This window comes from Ranitomeya imitator, chromosome 2 (genome assembly GCF_032444005.1).
Source record: "Ranitomeya imitator isolate aRanImi1 chromosome 2, aRanImi1.pri, whole genome shotgun sequence".
NCBI lineage: Eukaryota > Metazoa > Chordata > Amphibia > Anura > Dendrobatidae > Ranitomeya > Ranitomeya imitator.
Genome location: NC_091283.1, coordinates 597,083,514 through 597,103,797, shown reverse-complemented (window position 1 = coordinate 597,103,797; position 20,284 = coordinate 597,083,514). Strand labels below are relative to the sequence as shown.

The following is a 20,284-nucleotide window of genomic DNA, read 5'->3' as shown; positions in this document are numbered from 1 at the left end:
ATGCAAACACCCCCTCATCCCAGCCCGCGTCAGCGCTCCACTCTTGCCTCTTCAAGCAGCGACCCTGGGACCCCGCTTCACCGCAGCCACCACCCCCGGTAAGACGCATGCATTATAGGAAGCCATTTTATTAAAAAAAAAAAAAAGTTTTTTTTTTCCTAATTTTCTCCTCAAAAGTTGGAGTGCGCCTTATAATCCGCAGCATTTTATAATCTGCAAAATATGGTAATCAAAAGGGGTGTGTTCAAAATAATAGCAGTGTGGAGGTCAATTAGTGAGGTCAATCATTCTGTGAAGAGACAGGTGTGAATCAGGTGGCCCTTATTTAAGGGTCAAGCCAGGACGTGTTGTACATGCATTTCTCCTTGAAAGCCTGAGAAATATGGGTAGTTTGAGACATTGTTCAGAAGAACAGCGTACTTTGCTTAAAAAGTTGATTGGAGAGGGTAAAACATATAAAGAAGTGCAGACAATGATAGGCTGTTCAGCTAAAATGATCTCCAATGCTTTAAAATGGAAAGAAAACCAGAGAGACGTGGAAGAAAACGGACGACTACCATTTAAATGGATGTATAGCCAGAGTGGCAAAGGCTCAGCCAAAAAAAAAAAAACACACGACATGTACTGAAGCGGATACAATTTGCCAAAGAACACAAACTGGCCTAAAGAGAACTGGAGAAACATTTTGTGGACTGATAAAAGTAAAATTGCTCTTTTTTGGGTCCATGGACTGCAGATAGTTCGTCAGACGTCCCCCAAACTCTGCATTCAAGCCAGAGTACACCCTGCAGACAGTGAAGCATGGTGGTGCAAGCATCATTATATGGGCATATTTCTCTTACTATGGTGCCAGACCTATTTACCGCATACCAAGGATCACGGACCAGTTTGTATATATTAAAATACTTGAAGAGGTCATGTTTCCTTACTCTGAAGAGGATATACCATTGAAATGGGTGTTTCAACAAGACAATGACCCTAAACACACCAGTAAATGAGGAAAATCTTGGTTCCAGGACAAGAAAATTGAGGTTATGGAGAGGCCAGCCCAATCCCCAGGCCTTAACCTGATAAGTGTTCTATGGGGTGACATCAAAAATTCCGTTTCTGAAGCAAAGCCAACAAATGCCAAAAAATTGTGGGATGTAGTCCAAGCTTCCTGGGCTGGAATAACAGGTGACAGGGCCCAGAAGTTGGTTGACTCTATGCAACATAGATGTGAAGCCGTTCTAAAAAATAGCAGTGTCTGTGTTTGTCTTTACAAACTCACAATATGTACTATTTTTTTTGAGGAATTAGCATTCCTGTGAATCACTAACCTACCATTTATTTGTATACCCACATTTTTGTATTACATCCCAATGTTCCTATTTGTTATTTTCTGTAAAGTAGTTAAAAATGATATACATTTCTCTTTAGGTTTTCAATTAGAAAACAGTGCAATATTCCCAATGCATGGAAATAAAAACTAGTATAAAGATTTTGTGATTAACTCATGTTTTTGAACATACTGCTATTATTTTGAACACTACTGTATGTGCCTGCTTCCAACTGAATCAATCCATCTGATCACTCACTTGAAACCAGTAATATAATTGAGGTACTAATTCCTAATGCGAGCACTTTACTATTTGTTTAGTTCATGGACACATGATCTGTCCACATCGTTATGAAAAGTTCTGAATCTGAATGGGGTTGCAGAAATCCATATGCTTGTGGCAAGATGGAATGGATTTTCAGTTCAAAACCTATGCAGCAAATTGGCATTATTTTGATTCTTAGAGTACCCTTTAGAATTGGGTGGATTGATGTGCAGGACTCCGATCCATCGGCAAGGTCAGTAGTCTCCAGCCACCAGATGGGAACCTCTTACCTTTCGGGATCCTCGGCTTTTGATTACGTGGGCTGGTGTGCGGCTTGATGCAGAGATGACATTGCACCGGCTCGGCTATAATCAAAAGCCGTGTCTGGGATCCTGGAAGGCAGGAGATTTGCTAGCCTCCCATCCGGTGGCCAGAGACTACTGACCCAGGCAATGGGTCGGAGACCCGCAAATTGATCTGCCAAATTCTAGTACCTTTATTTGGAAATGCTGTGAATTTTCTGAGCAGATTTCTACTTCAAAAATCTGCTGTGGAATACAGTAATTGGCAAATTCGAAAAGATTTGAACAGATCTTAGCTACATAAAAAATACGATTGTTGTGGATCATTTTGTTAAAAAAACAAAACAAACAAAAAACATCAATCCTCTGCCTCTCCCGTCCAAGGCTTTCCTGGTCTCCCTCCCAGATCCGGTTTACCGTCCTCCCCGATTATGTGTTTTGTCGACACTTGACCACTATAGCCAATCAAGGGATGAAGCCGTCACGTGTCAAGTGCCGGAAAAAAATAAAAATAAAAATAAACACGAGAACCACAGGGGGGACGAGTGAAGCCTTGGCACAAGAGCAGTAGAAGATTCATAAAAGGAGAGTATACGGTTTTTAGCTTTTTTATTATGATAAGTTTTCTTTACATCAAAACGTGTGGTCACTGCTTAAAAGAATGCAGCTGGCCATGTTCACCCGCATAGCCTGAGCAAGAGTATACAATTGCCCATTGCAACCAATCAGAATACAGCTTGTATGTTTTCAGATCAGCTGAAGAAAAGAAAGCTATGATGCGATTGGTTGCAATGGGCAGCAAGGCTAGTTTTTCTAAAGAGAGTTTTGAGGTCTTCGTTTCACAAGCAGTGATAAGCAGTCTGGCTCTTTTTGGGGAGTCAGTTCTTTTGCATCCGATCACCATCATTTTCCAAGTTTCTGAGTCGTTCAGGGACTATAAGCGTCTCTCACTGTGGTGCTGGCTTCCATCGTGCATAGAAGGGAGCTGGCTTTTTGTGCCGGACAGGTCGCCAATGACCCATCACTATTCACAAGGCGTATCTGCCATACATAGGTCTTCAACCAATATTCCAGGATTACGGCCCATTTAGACGGGCTGATTTCAGGCCATTAATCCACCACCGACCGACTATAAACAAGTCATTCGATGCTCATTTACTGGCTGGTTCATACTGGCTCACAAAAATGATGGAAACAGAAAGAATACCATGATTGTTCTGTTCCCTTACAATATCAGGAGATCAGCAGCGCAGCTCCAGTTTGTAAGGCGCGATGTGCTGCAGAAAACGAATCCTACCCTATCCTGGTAAAAACAATCAAACCACCCAACAAATGAACATTGTGCTCATTTGCGGGTGATTGTCAGCATGTTGATAAATTGGGAAGGAAGGATACTTGTTTAAGAATTATCGTCTCATCTAACAATATTTAGCACAAGAAGTAGCTAGGAACTTCCCATTTCTTTGTTGGACAGGGCTGACCATAAACACCATGTAAGCGAAAGGAAGATTTAGCATCATCCTCACAGATCCTATTTTCACAGCGGACACCTTGGATCCCCTCCCCCTGGTTCTAGGTAAGAAAGTGGGGCTGTGTAAGTACTGCAAGAGAGGCTCAGCTAGTAGTCTCTTTCCTTCCAGAGATCAGTAAGGGGTCTCAAACGAGACCCCAAATCACAATACACGAAGGCTGGCAGTGGGGGAATGAAAAACCGCTTTTGATAGGGAAGCCTAAATCTCAGGAAAATCCATTCAAAGAATAAAAACAAATCAAACCCACATCCCAGTCACAGCAGCGAATAAAATGGACACAAGATCTGTAAACAGCAGCTTATTGACACTTCAGTTTGCAACATGAAAAATATAGAAGCAAATGTAAAAACAACACCGAACCTCAAAGTGACAAAGGGGCGGTTTCAGGATTGGAAAATCTTTCAGAAACATAGCCACCTTTGTCCATGGGTCCTCCCTGGCATTGAGTTAAATGGATCTGAGCTGCAAAATCATTTGCAACCTAAGGACCACGTTTTTTGGATAAAGGCAGGTAAGTTTTTCTCATGATGGATAACCCCTTTGAACTAGGCTATAATTAGAACATGATGAACTAGGCTACAGAGAAATATACAAAGGGGAGGGCCAATGCTTTTTTTTAATCTAATAACATACAACTTGTTTAAAGGCTGTGGATATATTGAATTCAATGTCCATGTCACATAGTTGTCCATAGCCTTTCAAGGGAATATCCGTCACCAGGTTTTTGCCATTTAATCTGAAATCGGCATAATCTAGAGACAGAGACCCTGATTCCAGCAATGTGGCTCTTACTGGGCTGTTTGCTGTAGTTTTGATAAATTCACTATTTTATCAGCAGGTGTTCTTCATATTCTTGTGCCAAGTATAACCCCACCCACACCACTGATTGGCAGCTTTCTGTACACATTGCATAGGCAGAAAGCTGCCAATCAGTGGTGGGGGCGGGGTTATAAAGAGCTCAGCATTCAGAGAACTGCTAGATCTGCAACAGATAAAACTGATTTTATGAAATACTACAGCAAGCAGACCAGTAAGCGATATCGCTGGAATTGGGGTCTCTGCCTCTACATCATGCTGATCTCAGATGGGGACAGGAAACAGGAAACAGGTAATATACAGATGATCAGGTTTTTAAATACATCAGATAGGGATTGCATACATTAGTTAGGACTGCTCTGATAAGGGTATACCGTGAAGATTGGTAGAGCAGCTTAGTATACATTTTTTGCAAAAAACGTATCAACCAAATACCCTGTTTTTTACATCTTTTACTAGCACTTGCGGATTACTGCAATAATTTTTTCAAACTGAGTGTTTTTGGTTTTACTATTCTCTTTTGTGTCTTCAGGTTTCTTGGTGGTGTGTGAACATGATCATACAGACTTGTTCACTGTGCAAGTAGCCCATGTGTTCCTGTTTCCATAATTGTTCTCTTGTGTCTACAAGACTGGGGAGTTCCACCACTCCTCTTGGGCTATCTGCACAAAAGCTGTTCTACCCTGTATGCACACATGGATTTTTCCTCTCTGAACCCTGTTCACACAGGTTATATACAGATGATCAGGTTTTTAAATACATCAGATAGGGATTGCATACATTAGTTAGGACTGCTCTGATAAGGGTATACCGTGAAGATTGGTAGAGCAGCTTAGTATACATTTTTTGCAAAAAACGTATCAACCAAATACCCTGTTTTTTACATCTTTTACTAGCACTTGCGGATTACTGCAATAATTTTTTCAAACTGAGTGTTTTTGGTTTTACTATTTTCTCTTTTGTGTCTTCTGATCTCAGATGGGGGTAGCAAAAACCCAGTGAGAGATTCCCTTTAAGATCTTGTTAAAAACTACTTTGTTTGGTGGAAAGAGTATACAATTAATTCTGACTTTCCGATGCAAGTGCTACTGATAATAGTGCAATGTCACAAGGCTCACTGGCATGGTGGATGCCATACGTCTTGAGCCAATCAGGATGGTGTTTAAACTTGCTTGTGTGAACCAGCCAAAGGGTTAAAAGAAAATTCTGGAAGGACTATATGACACTCGGTTAGGAAAATCTGAACGGAAATAAGGCACATGCTCTTTTGAAAATGGAATATTGTGTCTTTTTGCAGAATTGTCTATTGGGCCTCACAGAACAATAAGGTTGTGGTGCATTTCTAGATACACTTACTAAAGCGGGAATGCAAGTTTATAAGGCAGGCACATCACAACATCCATATTATGGCTGCACTACCCAGATCTACTGCAGCACTATTATACCAGACTCGGGTCACTATTGCATTCCATGGTAATCCAATTTAAAACTGGGAGGTCCAGGTATCATGGCCACAATTCCACTAACTAAAAACGGGCATGTCCCCCCTACTTAACATTCAATTTCTAAAGATAAATCAAAACAACAAAATTGCGAGTAATTAATGTGGCCTCATGAATAGAAGACTGGCCAAATAATTGGCTGGACATTGGCATATAAAATATGGCCACACTAACCTAAAGACCTTAAACCTTAATACTTTTTTTAAAATTAAAATACTTAAGATGCTTTGTCATCTAGTATACATCTAGCCAGGTACCCCTTAAAGACCAAGAATAAAATAGCTGGCCACTTGTTTGGTCTGATATTCAGGAAAAAAAAACAAAGGCTCTCCTTCCAAAAAGCAACATCCTTACCTAATGGGTAAAAGTGGCACAATTTGGTTTTTTTTAAATTTTTTTGGGGGGTGGGTGGTGGGCAATAGGCTTTTATCCTGAACTCAGACAACCCTCTTTAACCACTATTGATTTTCTTGAACAGAACCCTTAACGATGGCTTTCTTGGAATTGTTCAAGCTGCAATGTGTGATTGTCCAAATCTGTCTAAAATGGCTGGCTTTGTGATGATCGGCCCAAAAAACAATTAACACGGTGTACTAGAGTCCAACATTCCTGTGTAATATGAAACGTAAAGCTTGGTGTAATTGCAGCAAGATACCAAATTTTGCTTCCATGGTTCCAATAGAACTATTGCATTGAGAGGTCGAAGGCCGTGCACACGAAAAAGTAAGAACAAAAATATAATATATATCATTCTTGTACTGCTTGAGTCCCTGGAATGTGGTGCAGTACTCAAAGAACGGGAAATACCTGAAATAATAATACAAAGTATTCCTTAGCTTCTTCTTTGACAGTTTGATAGAAGAGGACCAAAGATCAAGCAGTTGCGGTATTCTACTCTGGAAATGGCCCACTGGAAACCCAGTCTTGGAGAGCAGCCATACTAATATACAAGGCATTATATATGGAAAGAGCTCCTACAGTTTGTGCTGCGGAAACATTGGAGACACTTAAGCAAAATGACCCTTTCTGGGGTCATGTTAAGTTGCGACACCAAATGTGCAAAAGTCAAGCTGCCTGGCAGCAGTGTTCCACATCGAGGCACTGGTTTCCAAAAGGACATTACTAAATCTGGATTCTTGTTGCAGAAAGTTTTATCAGTCTCCGTTACCGAGCATCCTTAAAGTCTGTTATCTCCACTCAAACGTGTCTTTCGTGGCACCCTGTGAAGAAAAGAATAGTGAAGATTAAACTCTTTAAATATGCACAGCACCTCTCGTGCCATGTTGGTTTTAGTAAATAAAAAAAAAATCAAGAGCATCTTTTCTAAAAAGTGAACATTGTGATTTTCCTCTGTTATTCCTCCTAGAGAAGAATAGGGCCCCTTTCACACAGTAGTTTTTTTACCATCAGTCGCAATCCGTCGGATTTTGAAAAAACTGATCCGGCACTGATGCCAGCAAATCCGTCTTTTTCTCATAGACTTGTATTAGCGACGGACTGTGACGGATGGCCTCACATTTCATCTGTCGTTCGCCGGATACATTGAAAATGGTTTGTCCGGTGGCCGAAGACAACAGACAAAGTAACGTTTTTTGTGTATGTGAAAAAACGGACAGCAACGGATCCGTTGCCGTCCGTCATTTGCTAAAATGATAGCCTATGGCGCCGGTTCCGTCAAATGACGGAATCCAGCGATAGATTCCTTTTTTTTTTTTTAACTGAGATGCTCCGATCCAATTAGCCAGATCCGCTAGTCGGATCCGTCACAATCAGTGACGGATCCGTCAAGCCAACGGATTGTGACTGATGGCAAAAATCGGATGTGTGAAAGAAGCCTAAATGGGTTGACATCATGATGTTACCCGTCAGGGGTGTGCCCCTACACAGTCTGACTGACCAATTCAGAGTGACCGTGCCACACTGAAAAGACACACCCCTCTCATATGGCCAATCACCAAACAAATTGATTTATAGATTTCTAGGAGGAACAACAGAGGAACGGAAGAACTAAGTCCTAAGAACAGAGGCCCTACAATTATTTTTATGGAGGAGGTCAGGTATATAATAAAAAAGACTTGTCAGGGGAGGTCACAGGACTTTTTAAAGTATCAATCACATTTACAAAAGTATGACTCTTATTGTATTAAGCTGTGCTTCATCAGCCTTAAAAAGATCTGTACTTTCATTAGGAATCATGGTTGAAGAAGAAGTGGAAAACATTCCAAGTGTGAAGGGAAGGTTTGCCCTTGTTCTTTCTTGGTGGATCTTTTCTTTATCGCTTTATTGAGGGACACGCTAGGAGGCGGACATTAGGCAAAAAAAGGAGTTGGCTCCTCCTCAGCAGGCTAAACCCACCGACTGGCACAAAGCTTGTCAGTTTTCGCTTAGGGTCTGAATGAGGCAGACCTAGATCTGATTCCAGATGTTTTTTTTCTTCCTTAGGTTACCTTATTTTGATTTATTCATCTTTTCCTTTTGTCTTTCGGGTTACTCTCTTCAGGGTAAAAGGGTGTAATGTTCTGTGGGGCACAACCTTATCCCTTAACACTTCAAGCGTATCTCCAGGTGGTTCGTGGTGGCTGGTCCTTGCCTGTTCCCCAACCCAGCCCTCTTCTAGGAGCGGGTGGGGAGGAAGACTGTTGCCACTTGTCAGTGACCCTCCACTCTCAGGGTCAACACCTTCTTCTGCACCATCTGGGACCACAGCAGTGCGGGAAGGAGGATGCCTTTTCCCAGTGACCCCCTCCTCACCTAGGGGCTCCTGATGTCATCCTTGGGATGGAGAAGGAGTCAAGATCTTGACCATCAGATATAGTCCCTCTCTCTTTCTCCACAGTCCATCTTTAAGGCGGCTGGGGGCATCTGCATAGATCGAGGAGAACCAGCTCCTCTCATGTCAGAGCACGATTTCCAACAATCTGAAAAATCTCTAAAATGTAATCCCTGGCTTTCCAGGCCTTTACTCTTTTTACATGTCTAACCCCCCGCCTCATGCGCGCTAAGCTATCAGAGCAAAGGCTTGCTTGCGCTTTTACCTCCTATGGGAGCACCTGTTTCTTTTACTTGGCGGGCTTTTTCATGACCCCCTTGTGCGCACCAGGCAATCAGTGAGCCAGGGCTCAGGCGCACTTACCCTCTTATGGTAGCACTTGTTTATTTCTCGCTCACCGGAGGTTTTCTGTGCACCTTGCTTGGGCCCACCTCTTCCTTCTTCCTTCTGCCTCCGGGCCCCACTGTGTTATACCCTGCTGCGGCTCCACTGCATTGTTTTTTTTTCTACAGAACCGGTCTTAGGCGAACAGACTCGCTCAGATGAGGCTCTCTTCGTCCAGGATCGGGTAGGCTCTGTCCAGGTGGTGTTTTTTCCCTTCCCTCCTAGACTTATCTCTCCTCAGCATCCCCCCGCAGACCCACGCCTATACATATGTCCAGACCTACGGAGTCTCACTTGCATCCCTCCCACACAATCATTCAATACGCCTATCCCCTCTGTAAAAACAAGTGGCCCACAGGTTAGGCCTCAGGTTTCTGCCTAAATTGCAACCGTTCTACCTTGCAAGCCTCGCAGAAAATTATATACTCACCCCCTAGGATCCACTAAAGCTCCAGCGATACGTGCACGGCTGCCGCCATCTTTCGTTCCCAGGATGCATTGCGAAATTACCCAGACCGCTAAGTGAGAATAGCAGGTTTTTTGTTTTTTTTATTATTTTTAACATTACATTTTTTTTTTACTATTTATGCCGCATAATAATAATCCTAGCTGACCTAAAACGGGAAAGGTTTATTCTGATTTCATTTCAGATATTGAAAAAAACATGCATATGTGTCTTTTTATATAGTGTATGTAAACTGGTTTCAACTGTAGAGTCTCTTATGCATCACGGGTCATCCCCACCTGGGAATCCTCTCAAGGTGGGTTGACAGTCTTCTTTACAGGGACGTATGGCTCTTCGTACTTAATGATGCCTGGGTCAGGGAGATTGTTACCACAGACTACAAGATAGAATTTTATTCTCTCAGAAGCAGACATTTCTTCGTGCCCCGACCTCCAAAAAGGTTCCCGGTTTCTTTCAAGCCATCGACTCTCTTCTCTGGGCACGGGCCATCATATCTGTTCCCTCTAAGGAACACTTCTCAGATTTATACTGCAAACTCTTTGTGGTCCCAAAGAAGGACGGCTCACTCTGTCCGATACTGGAACTCAAGCTACTACCGGTGGGTGCGCCGATGTCATTTTAAGCTGGAATTCCTTCCGTTCAGCAATTGCCTCTATGGAACCCCTGAGGAGTACGCCTGCGCAGGAGCACGGTGCCAGGGAGACATGACGCAGCAGGAGGACGGCATTGCAAGAAGATGGGAGGCGCTGGACCCAGACCTGCGACACCCATTGGACCGGACCGCCCCCTGGGTGAATATGTTAAAACTTATAGAATGCTGTAAATAAGCCCTGAAAGGTGGTGGCCATATCTTATATCGGCCAAAACAGCTGACAGGTTCGCTTTATTCTGATTGAGATCCTGTGGCATGACCTTAAAAAGGCAGTTCATGCTTGGAAACCCTCCAATGTGGCTGAATTGCAACAATTCTGCAAAGATGAGCGGATCAAAATTCCTCCAGAGCATTGTATAAAAAAACTCAATGCCAGTTATCGCAAACACTTGATTGCAGTTGTTGCTGCAAAGGGTGGCACAACCAGTTATTAGTTTTATGGGGCAATCACTTTTTCATACAAGGCCATGTAGGTTTGGATCTCTTTTTCCCTTAATAAAGACCTTCATTTAAAAAACCCTGCATTTTGTGTTTACTTGTGTCATCTAACATTTAAATTTGTTTGGTGATCTGAAACATTTAAGTGTGAAAAACATGAAAAGAATAGGAAATCAGGAAGGGGGCAAACACTTTCACACAACTGTAAATTATATAGGAGCATAAAGGAAACATTTTGCAAAAGCCAATGATCAATTAATTCAGTTAAGACATTTCAAATTAATGGCTGTCCATGTAGTACATGCAAAGAGGTTTGTTCCAAAGAGAGAACTACTCTTCTTAGCAGAGCTTTACCCTGGTTGAGAGTGTGGGTCCCAAGCAGATGACCTCCCTTGATGATAAACTTAAGCCCTAGCAGACAATCTGAAAATGAAATCACGTAAGCCAACAACAACTTAAGTTTTCACAATAAACAGCCCCAGTTGTGACTTTACCTCCTATCTCTATCAAACCCATCTGTAAATTCTTGAGAGATTCGAAAGTCATCCAGCTGATGTGCAGCATATCGAGAATCTGCAAAGCCATCCCGTAACCTCGCAGTGGAATCACCAACACGCTCTCGAGGTGCAGTAGCCCCATTTAGTTCACCATTCTCCTGCTAAAATAATAGTTAAATGTACGTTATAACAGCCATAATAACATATCCATGACTAAAGCTACTTCTAAAACAAAAACGTAATAAAAAGGAATTTTGCAACAGCAACTTCACATATAATTAAAACTGTTAAATCTACATTAGGCCTATGAGGCTAGGCCTAATACAATACTATGAACCAAAGATCCCCATGATAGGGAATAAACATTCAATTAGTAGGGGAAGACAGCCCAGTGTAAACCTGGGAAATCAGAGGTTACTATTGGATCTGGGGGATCTAGGAGAGGCCACAACTACAGGTTACTACTTTTTGGAGTCTAAAAACGAGATAACGATTTTTAGGTCTCAATTTGACATTCAAGTTCTAAAAAAAAAAATTGAAAATTAATTGTTTCAGTTAATACCTGGACACTTCTTTAAATGTAAACTGCTCCTCCATGAGGTCTTACCTTACTGGAGTAGATGTCTAACCGGATAAGGAGAGAAGCCAGCTCCAAGTCTTCAGTGTAATTATTCTTCAGGGGAACTGCTCTGAAACCTTCAATTTGTACAAAATTTTTACTCATTTGAAGAACTCAACCACATAGGCATTCTTGCTGATGTACCATCTCATTTTATACTGTACCTGTTTTAAGGCCACGCACCACAAAAGACGCTTGGGCCAGAAAGTTCTGATCACTGAACATGTCTTCTTCATAGACAACAAATCGTAGGAGGGCAAACTCTGGATTCGCAATAAGAAACTGGAAAGGTTTTTGAGGCCACACTGGATTCAGACCATTGTCAACTGTGGAGAATCCCAAAAAGAGATAAGAGAAAAAAAAACAACAGTATAAAGGCCTCATCTCTCAAGATCGTCTGACAATTAGAGAAGCTAAATTGTACCATAGTATTTTACAGATTCGAAGAATGTCTTAAGGTGGGAAGAGGTTGTACTGACATGAATAAACTCATTAAGTGTATGGGTTCTTAAAGACAGCATCCCAGAAAGTAAAAAAAAAAAAACCTTTTTATTGCAGAAACTATTACCGATGGTAAATTGGAGGAACAACCTTTGGGACCCCCCACTGATCCCTGGGACAGGGGAGTCAACGTAGAGATGATATGATGTCCCCCCCAAACTGATCTAACTTCTCACAAATAACTATGTTACTATCTTTACTGTTAGGGCAGTGAGAATCTGGAATTGCTTGCCTGAGGAGGTGGTGATGGCGAACTCAGTCGAGGGGCTCAAGAGAGGCCTGGATGTCTTCCTGGAGCAGAACAATATTGTATCATACAATTATTAGGTTCTGTAGAAGGACGTAGATCTGGGGATTTATTATGATGGAATATAGGCTGAACTGGATGGACAAATGTCTTTTTTCGGCCTTACTGACTATGTTACTATGTTACAAATCTATTCATTAGACAAAAATTATATAATGGTTTCCCAGTTGAGTACATTTTTTAAATGAAATATAAAAATAAAATAGCCTATTGTTTATCAACTTTTATGTTCGGTATTTTCTCGTTCAAATATTTTGTGTTTCATGAACATAACCAAATGTAAAATTTGGTATACGACTCAGGCACTTTACACAAAAGTCTTGTGAACACAAAAGAAAGTAATGGCATATAACTTCAGTACAGTAGTAAATTTGGAGTCTACAGAAGTACCAAAATGAAAAAGGGGAGAAGGCAGGATAGATAAGGGGGATAAGGGACGAAGAAGCAAACCAAAAATGAGAATGAAGAGACTAGGAGTTGATGTGTTATGGCACACAATTAAACAAAAGGACAGACAAGGACTTGATAAGTGTGGATGAGCGCATGCTATCCAAGGGTCCCAAATTTTGAAAAATTTAACCCAAGTGTCATTCAAGATACTTGTAAGTTGGGGTTGCTCAAAAATATCTGCATGGCCTAGAAATTTTGGGAATGGGATTTGCATTTTCCCCCCAAAACTACATTGTGATCCAAAACCACATTGTCTGTAAGTTGCAAAAGTATGTGACTGTTTTCAGTATCTGGTATATATATAAAAATAATCCGCGCTGGGTTCTCCAGTTTTGTGACCACTAAATACCTCCAAAAAACAATAAATATTTGCACCTTTTATATGACAATAAAAAACTATTAAAAATAATAAGTTTGTGCTGTGTTTTAAAATAGCTCCACCGTGGAGCACAACATTACCATAAGGAAATTCTGAGCGAGATAATAAATTGATTTTTTACCTAGTGCAGTATAGTCGATAATATCCACAGTTCCCTTTAGTCGGTCTTTGTAAAAGTCCAAATGTGGAAAAATGTGGCTTCGGTGGAGTTTTTTTTCCTCTTTTGCTTTCACGTGATTTCCGAAATTGGTCCACCGTGCTATCTGTAGCAAGTCACGTGAGCAATCACATGACCGTGACGTCACGCAAGGTCCTGCAGAGGCAGAGAACTGAGAGCTGCACAACAGCGCTTAGTCGCTACTAGCAGTGAGCGAGCATAGAGCTGTTTGCCGCCGGCCGGGGCACTGCCTGGAGCCCGCTCACGTGAAAGCAAAAGAGGAAAAAAAAACTCCACCAAAGCCACATTTTTCCACATTTGGACTTTTACAAAGACCGACTAAAGGGAACTGTGGATATTATCGACTATACTGCACTAGGTAAAAAATCTATTTATTATCTCGCTCAGAATTTCCTTATGGTAATGTTGTGCTCCGCGGTGGAGCTATTTTAAAACACAGCACAAACTTATTATTTTTAATAGTTTTTTATTGTCATATAAAAGGTGCAAATATTTATTGTTTTTTGGAGGTATTTAGTGGTCACAAAACTGGAGAACCCAGCGCGGATTATTTTTATATATATACCTGTTTATAGCTACTAATGCAGAAGGGTGGCACTGTATTTGTATCCGCTGCAGGATTCACAGTTTCTGAAGCGCTACTGGTGTGCTTAATTATATCCCCTGTTTTCAGTATCTGTTTTCTGTTGTGCAGCAATAACTTCATTACAAATCTCCAGTAATTGTTGATTAGTTCTGTACATTGGCTTGGAGGAATTTTAACCCATTCCTCACAACAAAACAGCTTCAACTCAGTTATGTACGTGGGGTTCTCTCCCATTAACTGCTTCCATCAAATCCTTCCATAACATTTCCATAGGATTAGGGTCAAGACTAGAGATGAGTGAACATCGTTGGCTCCCTCTTTATTCGGCAAGCTATAGCGCTTACTGAAGAAGCTGTACCTGGAACCCGGATACCTGGAGCGCTCCTGATGATCAGCTGTTCAGCGCCACAGCTGCATGTGTCGTAGCTGTGCGACAGTCACAACACACAAGATCTCCATGCATGTGTTGTGACTGTCACACAGCCATGACACATGCAGCTGGGGCGCCGAACAGCTGATCATCGGGAGCGCTACAGGTATCCGAGTTCCCGATACAGCTTCTTCGGTAAGCGCTATAGCTTGCCGAATAAGGAGGGAGCCAACGATGTTCACTCATCTCTAGTCAAGACATTGACTTGGCCATTCCAAGTTTTTCTTTATTCTTCTTTAACCATTCTTTTGTAGAACAACTTGTGTGCTTTGGGTTGTTTTGTTGCATTATCTACATTCTCTTGAGAGTCAGCTTACAGACAGATATCCTGACAATTTCCTTAAGCATTTTCTATTAGAATTCAATCATTGTTTCAGTAGTCTTCTGACATGTCCAGGTGATCTTTAGCAAACTGCAGACGGACAACAATGTTCATTATTTAGGAGAGCATTGTCTCCTTACAATCCGGCCATGCACATCATTGTTGTTCAGTGTCCTCCTGATGATGGACTAATGAACATTAGCATTAGCCAATTGTGAGAGAGAGGGGCCTTTAGTTGCTTGGAGGTTACTTTGGGTTCCTTTTGTGACTCCCTGGACTGTTATACATTTTGGAGTGATCTTTGTTGGTCAACCACTCCTGGGAAGATTTAAATGGTCTTGATTTTTTTCATTTATGCACAACTTATCTTACCTGGCATTGGTGGAGCGCAAACCTTTTAGAGATGTTTATAACCCTTTCCAGACTGATGAGCACCTACAATCTCATCTGAGCTCTTAAAATCTCTTTTATCAATGCCATGATGAATACATTTCCACATAAATGTATTGTAACTGTTAGACTTTGTTAAATCCCTATTCTTTAAATAAAACATCTTGCTTACCTAAGTAAGGGTACCGTCACACTAAGCGTCGCTGCAGCGATACCGACAACGATGTCGATCGCTGCAGCGTCGCTGTTTGGTCGCTGGAGAGCTGTCACACAGACAGCTCTCCAGCGACCAACGATCCCGAGGTCCCCGGTAACCAGGGTAAACATCGTGTTACTAAGCGCAAGGCCGCGCTTAGTAACCCGATGTTTACCATGGTTACCAGCGTAAACGTTAAAAAAAACAAACACTACATACTTACCTTCAGCTGTCTGTCCCCCGGCGCTCTGCTTTCCTCTGCACTGTCAGCGCCGGTCAGCCGGAAAGCAGAGCGGTGACGTCACCGCTGTGCTTTCCGGCTGGCCGGCGCTAACACAGGATGCAGGAGGAGTGCAGAGAAGCACAGCGCCGGGGACAGACAGCTGAAGGTAAGTATGTAGTGTTTGTTTTTTTAACGTTTACGCTGGTAACCATCGGGTTACTAAGCGCAGCCCTGCGCTTAGTAACCCAATGTTTACCCTGGTTACCAGTGAAGACATCGCTGGATCGGCGTCACACACGCCGATTCAGCGATGTCAGCAGGAAGTCCAGCGACCAAATAAAGTTCTGGACTTTCTGCAGCGACCAACGACATCGCAGCAGGATCCTGATCGCTGCTGCGTGTCAAACTGAACGATATCGCTAGCCAGGACGCTGCAACGTCACGGATCGCTAGCGATATCGTTCAGTGTGACGGTACCTTAAAACACCAAACTCTAATGTCACCTTCAAATTATCTGCGAATTCAAGAAGGTTCACATACTTTTGCCACTCACAAAAATGATATTGGGTAATTTTCCTTAATTAAAAAAAAGTGAAAAAGTCTAGTATTTTTTTAACTCATTTATTTGATTTGCCTTTCTATCTACTTGTAGGATTTGCGCAAAAATCTGATGCAGTCTCAAGTCAAATTTAAGCAAAAATATGGAACATTTGGAAAGGTTCACAAACTTTCAAGCAGTATTTTATAAACGTCCCTACGAATAACCCTCACAAAACATCCAAATGATCAAGCCAATGTCATCTTTATTATACAAAAGGGTATAAAATATTGGGTGTATGAAGGATTGAAAAACTTTCCTTAAAAAACAACAAATGTTCAACAGTGCAAAATGCAGAACAACGTGTCATTATTAATTTAAAAGAAAAAATAAATAAATAAATAAATAATGGAGGTAAAGAATCAAAAGCAGAGATCCGGATACATCAATAGTGTAATAAAAATGTATGAAAAATATTAGAATGACAAAACAGATGCCTTAATAAATTCTTGCACACACAGGTACCACTGTCTGTATTTTGCACCCAATAGGATACATAACACCATTTCACCCCAAAGGAAAAAACAACACTAGTTCTCTCAACATGTGCGTATCCTACACATATCCAACATTATCTTACCTACAATTTCTGTTTTCACTTTGGCATTGTCATATTCTGCTCCACAAATTTCCACTTCTACAAATGGGCACACAATACCTCTGCCATTTTTAGGCAAGTGTCTAGCACCAAGTATCTGAGAACAGAGAAGAATATCATCAGTTTCTGAATGATCTGGCTATAGTCCTTTATCAACTATTACATATAAGCATTTTTTTTCTTTAGTCTAGACTGAACTCCAAAGTCTTACCTCGACACAGATAATGATTGGCTCCAACATATGAAGGGAACATTTGTCAAATGGATCAAACATTTCATCTCTCATTCCGTTTGGCTGAAATACATAGCCGCATCGGCCGCCTGACTGGAACAGAGCTTGGTTCATCTGCATTGGTTTGTCTGAAGAAAAAAAAAAAAAGAAAATAAATGCCATAGGAAAATGTAGAACTTAGAATAGTGCAATAAGACAGACTTTGACCTCATGAACACAGCAGCCCATGGACTTCCCATTGGCAGGGATGTCATGTGCTGGAGATATGCTCCTAGAAGAGAATACCTCCATAATATGATGCCCAATGCAGCAGAACCAGGAGGTACAGTGAGGGTACTACTGAGGCACTCTACAACGGAGAATACCTCCATAATATGATGCCCAATGCAGCAGAACCAGGAGGTACAGTGAGGGTACTACTGAGGCACTCTACAATGGAGGATGTGTGGAGCCATGATACTGCTGTGTGCGTGAGGCTTAAATATGAGGCTAAAAAATAAAAACAATAAAAAAGTTAAGTTACCTGGTGTCTGGAAATTAAGAGCTACCAACTGACTACCACAGATCCACATATTCAATGGGTCATAGTTAGAGGAATCTAGACGTTGACCTTTGGGGTAAATGCGAGACAACTGACGTCGATTGTACTGCAGGAACTTCTTGCCTTTTTGCTTATTGACATACTTCTCTGCTTTAGTTTCAGGGAAAGAGGACATGTCTCGATAACATGCCCTCTCTGTGCCAATCTCTGTTAAAGAAAGAAAGGTATCAATGGTGCTATTCACAAGGTCTAATATTCTCCGACCTGGATATTTAAAACAGTTACTAATATGTTCTCGTTAGGTTAAACCCATGGACTTACTCTCTTCATCAAAGGGCACAGGACGACAATAAATGACAAGTTCAGACAACTCTAAGGCAATTTTCTTCCTTCGCTCCATGATTTTCCCCTCTGTGAGCTGATAAATAGCAAAAAAAAGTTATTTATAAAACCTATTTTCAAGCAAAGAATTACCCTGTTCAAAGTTCAATTAGCCAGCTAGAAAGTAGAGCGATTACAAAAAGCACCTCTCACTGCAGAAAACCTGGCATATTAATGTAGTGGTGGTAATGCAGTTACCTGGCCACTCATGTAGTTGTGCAGTAAAAAAATTGAATACTTACTGCCAGGTCAGAGTATAGATTAGAGCTGAACACTAGTGATGAGCGAGCGTGCTCAGAGCGTCTTCGGCGTGCTTTAACAGTATGTTAGAGACCTTGCGCCTGCGTGTCTTACGGTTGTTTGACAGCCACAACACCTGCCTGCATGGATTGCCTAGCAAACAGGCAATCCATGCAAGTATTGCGGCTGTCCAACAGCCACGAGACATGCAGCCACGGCGACTAACAGTGTTAACACTCGAGCATGCTCGCTCATCACTACAAACACTAAATCAAAAATAGAGTGATCAGAGGAGAGAAGCCCTTTAACTACTCTGGACTGGCCACAGACTTTAAACAACCAGGCAGTCAACATGCACATTTGCAACAATATTCTAAAATCTCATTGCACAGTAAACAGCACATAAGATCGTGCAGCCGTAGGAGTGTGAGCAGTCCAAATTCCCCATATAGAAAGCAGGCCATCCTACTATACTATAGAGATATGTATGTATGTATGTATGTATGTATGTATGTATGTATGTATGTATGTATGTATGTATGTATGTATTGTGATGCAGTGACCCCTATAACAGGTAGGGGGTGCTGCATGGTCTCCCCAGTATACGCACGGAGGCGTATTGAGGCCATAGGAATGCATGGCAATCGCAGGCATGACTGTGGTGATGTGATAAAGTCCGGCAGTATTGTGAATGGCCGATATGTGTGTCGCAGAGGAGGATACTCTGCGCGGTCAGCCTGAAATAAGTCGGTTCTGGGACCTATAATCCCACAAGTATTTTGTATGTTTATAATGGGAGGCTGGCAGGGCTATTTATGAGAGATGGGTGGGTCAAACTAGCCACACACCCACACTCACACCCAAGGGAGTGGCTACGGGTATGTAATGTGACCAGGGTGTGGGTCACAGGGTTCCTGTGTTTGGATCTGAATGGTCCAAGTGCAAGGCCCTGGAAGCCGGTGTTGGAAATCCTGGGAATTCCTGAATAGCACATGGTTGGGTTTTGGCACTGAGTGGCCTGTGTGCTGTAGGTCCTGGACGGTCAGTGTTGGAGTCTCCTGGGAGTGGAGACGTCCTGGAAGCACCTAGAGACCGTGGACCTGGACGGTCTGTGTTGAGGACCTGGGACTGACATGAAGTCAGTGTGAGGAGTGGAACTCTTGAAAGGTAACCCCGGACAAGGGGATTATAAAATATACGGCAGAGAAGCCCATCTGCTATATGAACTGACTGATGTCCTATAATGTTTCGTGGATGTAATGAAACGGACTGTACTCTAACCGTGCCTGTATGTGTTATTCCCGTGCCAAGCGAGTGTCCCCCAAGACACGGAGTGGGGGAAACGCTACAGTATCTATGTATCTTTGTATGTATCTTTGTATGTATGTATGTATCTTTGTATGTATCTTTGTATGTATGTATCTATGTATGTATCTTTGTATGTATCTTTGTATGTATGTATCTATGTATGTATCTATGTATGTATCTATGTATGTATGTATCTATGTATGTATGTATCTATGTATGTATGTATGTATCTATGTATGTATGTATCCATGTATGTATCCATGTATGTATCCATGTATGTATCCATGTATGTATGTATCTATGTATGTATCTATGTATGTATGTATGTATGTATCTATGTATGTATGTATGTATGTATGTATGTATCTATGTATGTATGTATCTATGTATCTATGTATGTATGTATGTATCTATGTATGTATGTATCTATCTATGTATGTATGTATCTATGTATGTATGTATCTATCTATCTATGTATGTATCTATGTATGTATCTATGTATGTATCTATGTATGTATGTATCTATGTATGTATCTATGTATGTATCTATGTATGTATGTATGTATGTATGTATGTATGTATGTATGTATGTATGTATGTATGTATGTATGTATGTATGTATGTACAGTGGGGCAAAAAAGTATTTAGTCAGTCAGCAATAGTGCAAGTTCCACCACTTAAAAAGATGAGAGGCGTCTGTAATTTACATCATAGGTAGACCTCAACTATGGGAGACAAACTGAGAAAAAAAAATCCAGAAAATCACATTGTCTGTTTTTTTAACATTTTATTTGCATATTCTGGTGGAAAATACGTATTTGGTCAGAAACAAACAATCAAGATTTCTGGCTCTCACAGACCTG

At 41.4% G+C, this 20,284-nt stretch overlaps 1 protein-coding gene across 1 annotated transcript in view; it reads right to left on the bottom strand.

Moving 5' to 3' along the window:
- Positions 1-3,700: 3,700 nt before the first annotated feature.
- The window catches only part of PLCG1 (phospholipase C gamma 1), a 119,032-nt gene continuing 102,448 nt past the window's right edge, over positions 3,701-20,284 (bottom strand). Inside the window, exons 25-32 of the mRNA XM_069752344.1 lie at positions 17,814-17,910; positions 17,475-17,699; positions 16,931-17,079; positions 16,702-16,816; positions 11,726-11,887; positions 11,550-11,638; positions 10,940-11,103; positions 3,701-6,955 (exon numbers count right to left, since the gene is read on the bottom strand). Coding sequence (XP_069608445.1) covers positions 6,913-6,955; positions 10,940-11,103; positions 11,550-11,638; positions 11,726-11,887; positions 16,702-16,816; positions 16,931-17,079; positions 17,475-17,699; positions 17,814-17,910 — 1,044 coding nt within the window. The 3' untranslated portion in view covers positions 3,701-6,912. The remainder of the gene's footprint in view (positions 6,956-10,939; positions 11,104-11,549; positions 11,639-11,725; positions 11,888-16,701; positions 16,817-16,930; positions 17,080-17,474; positions 17,700-17,813; positions 17,911-20,284) is intronic.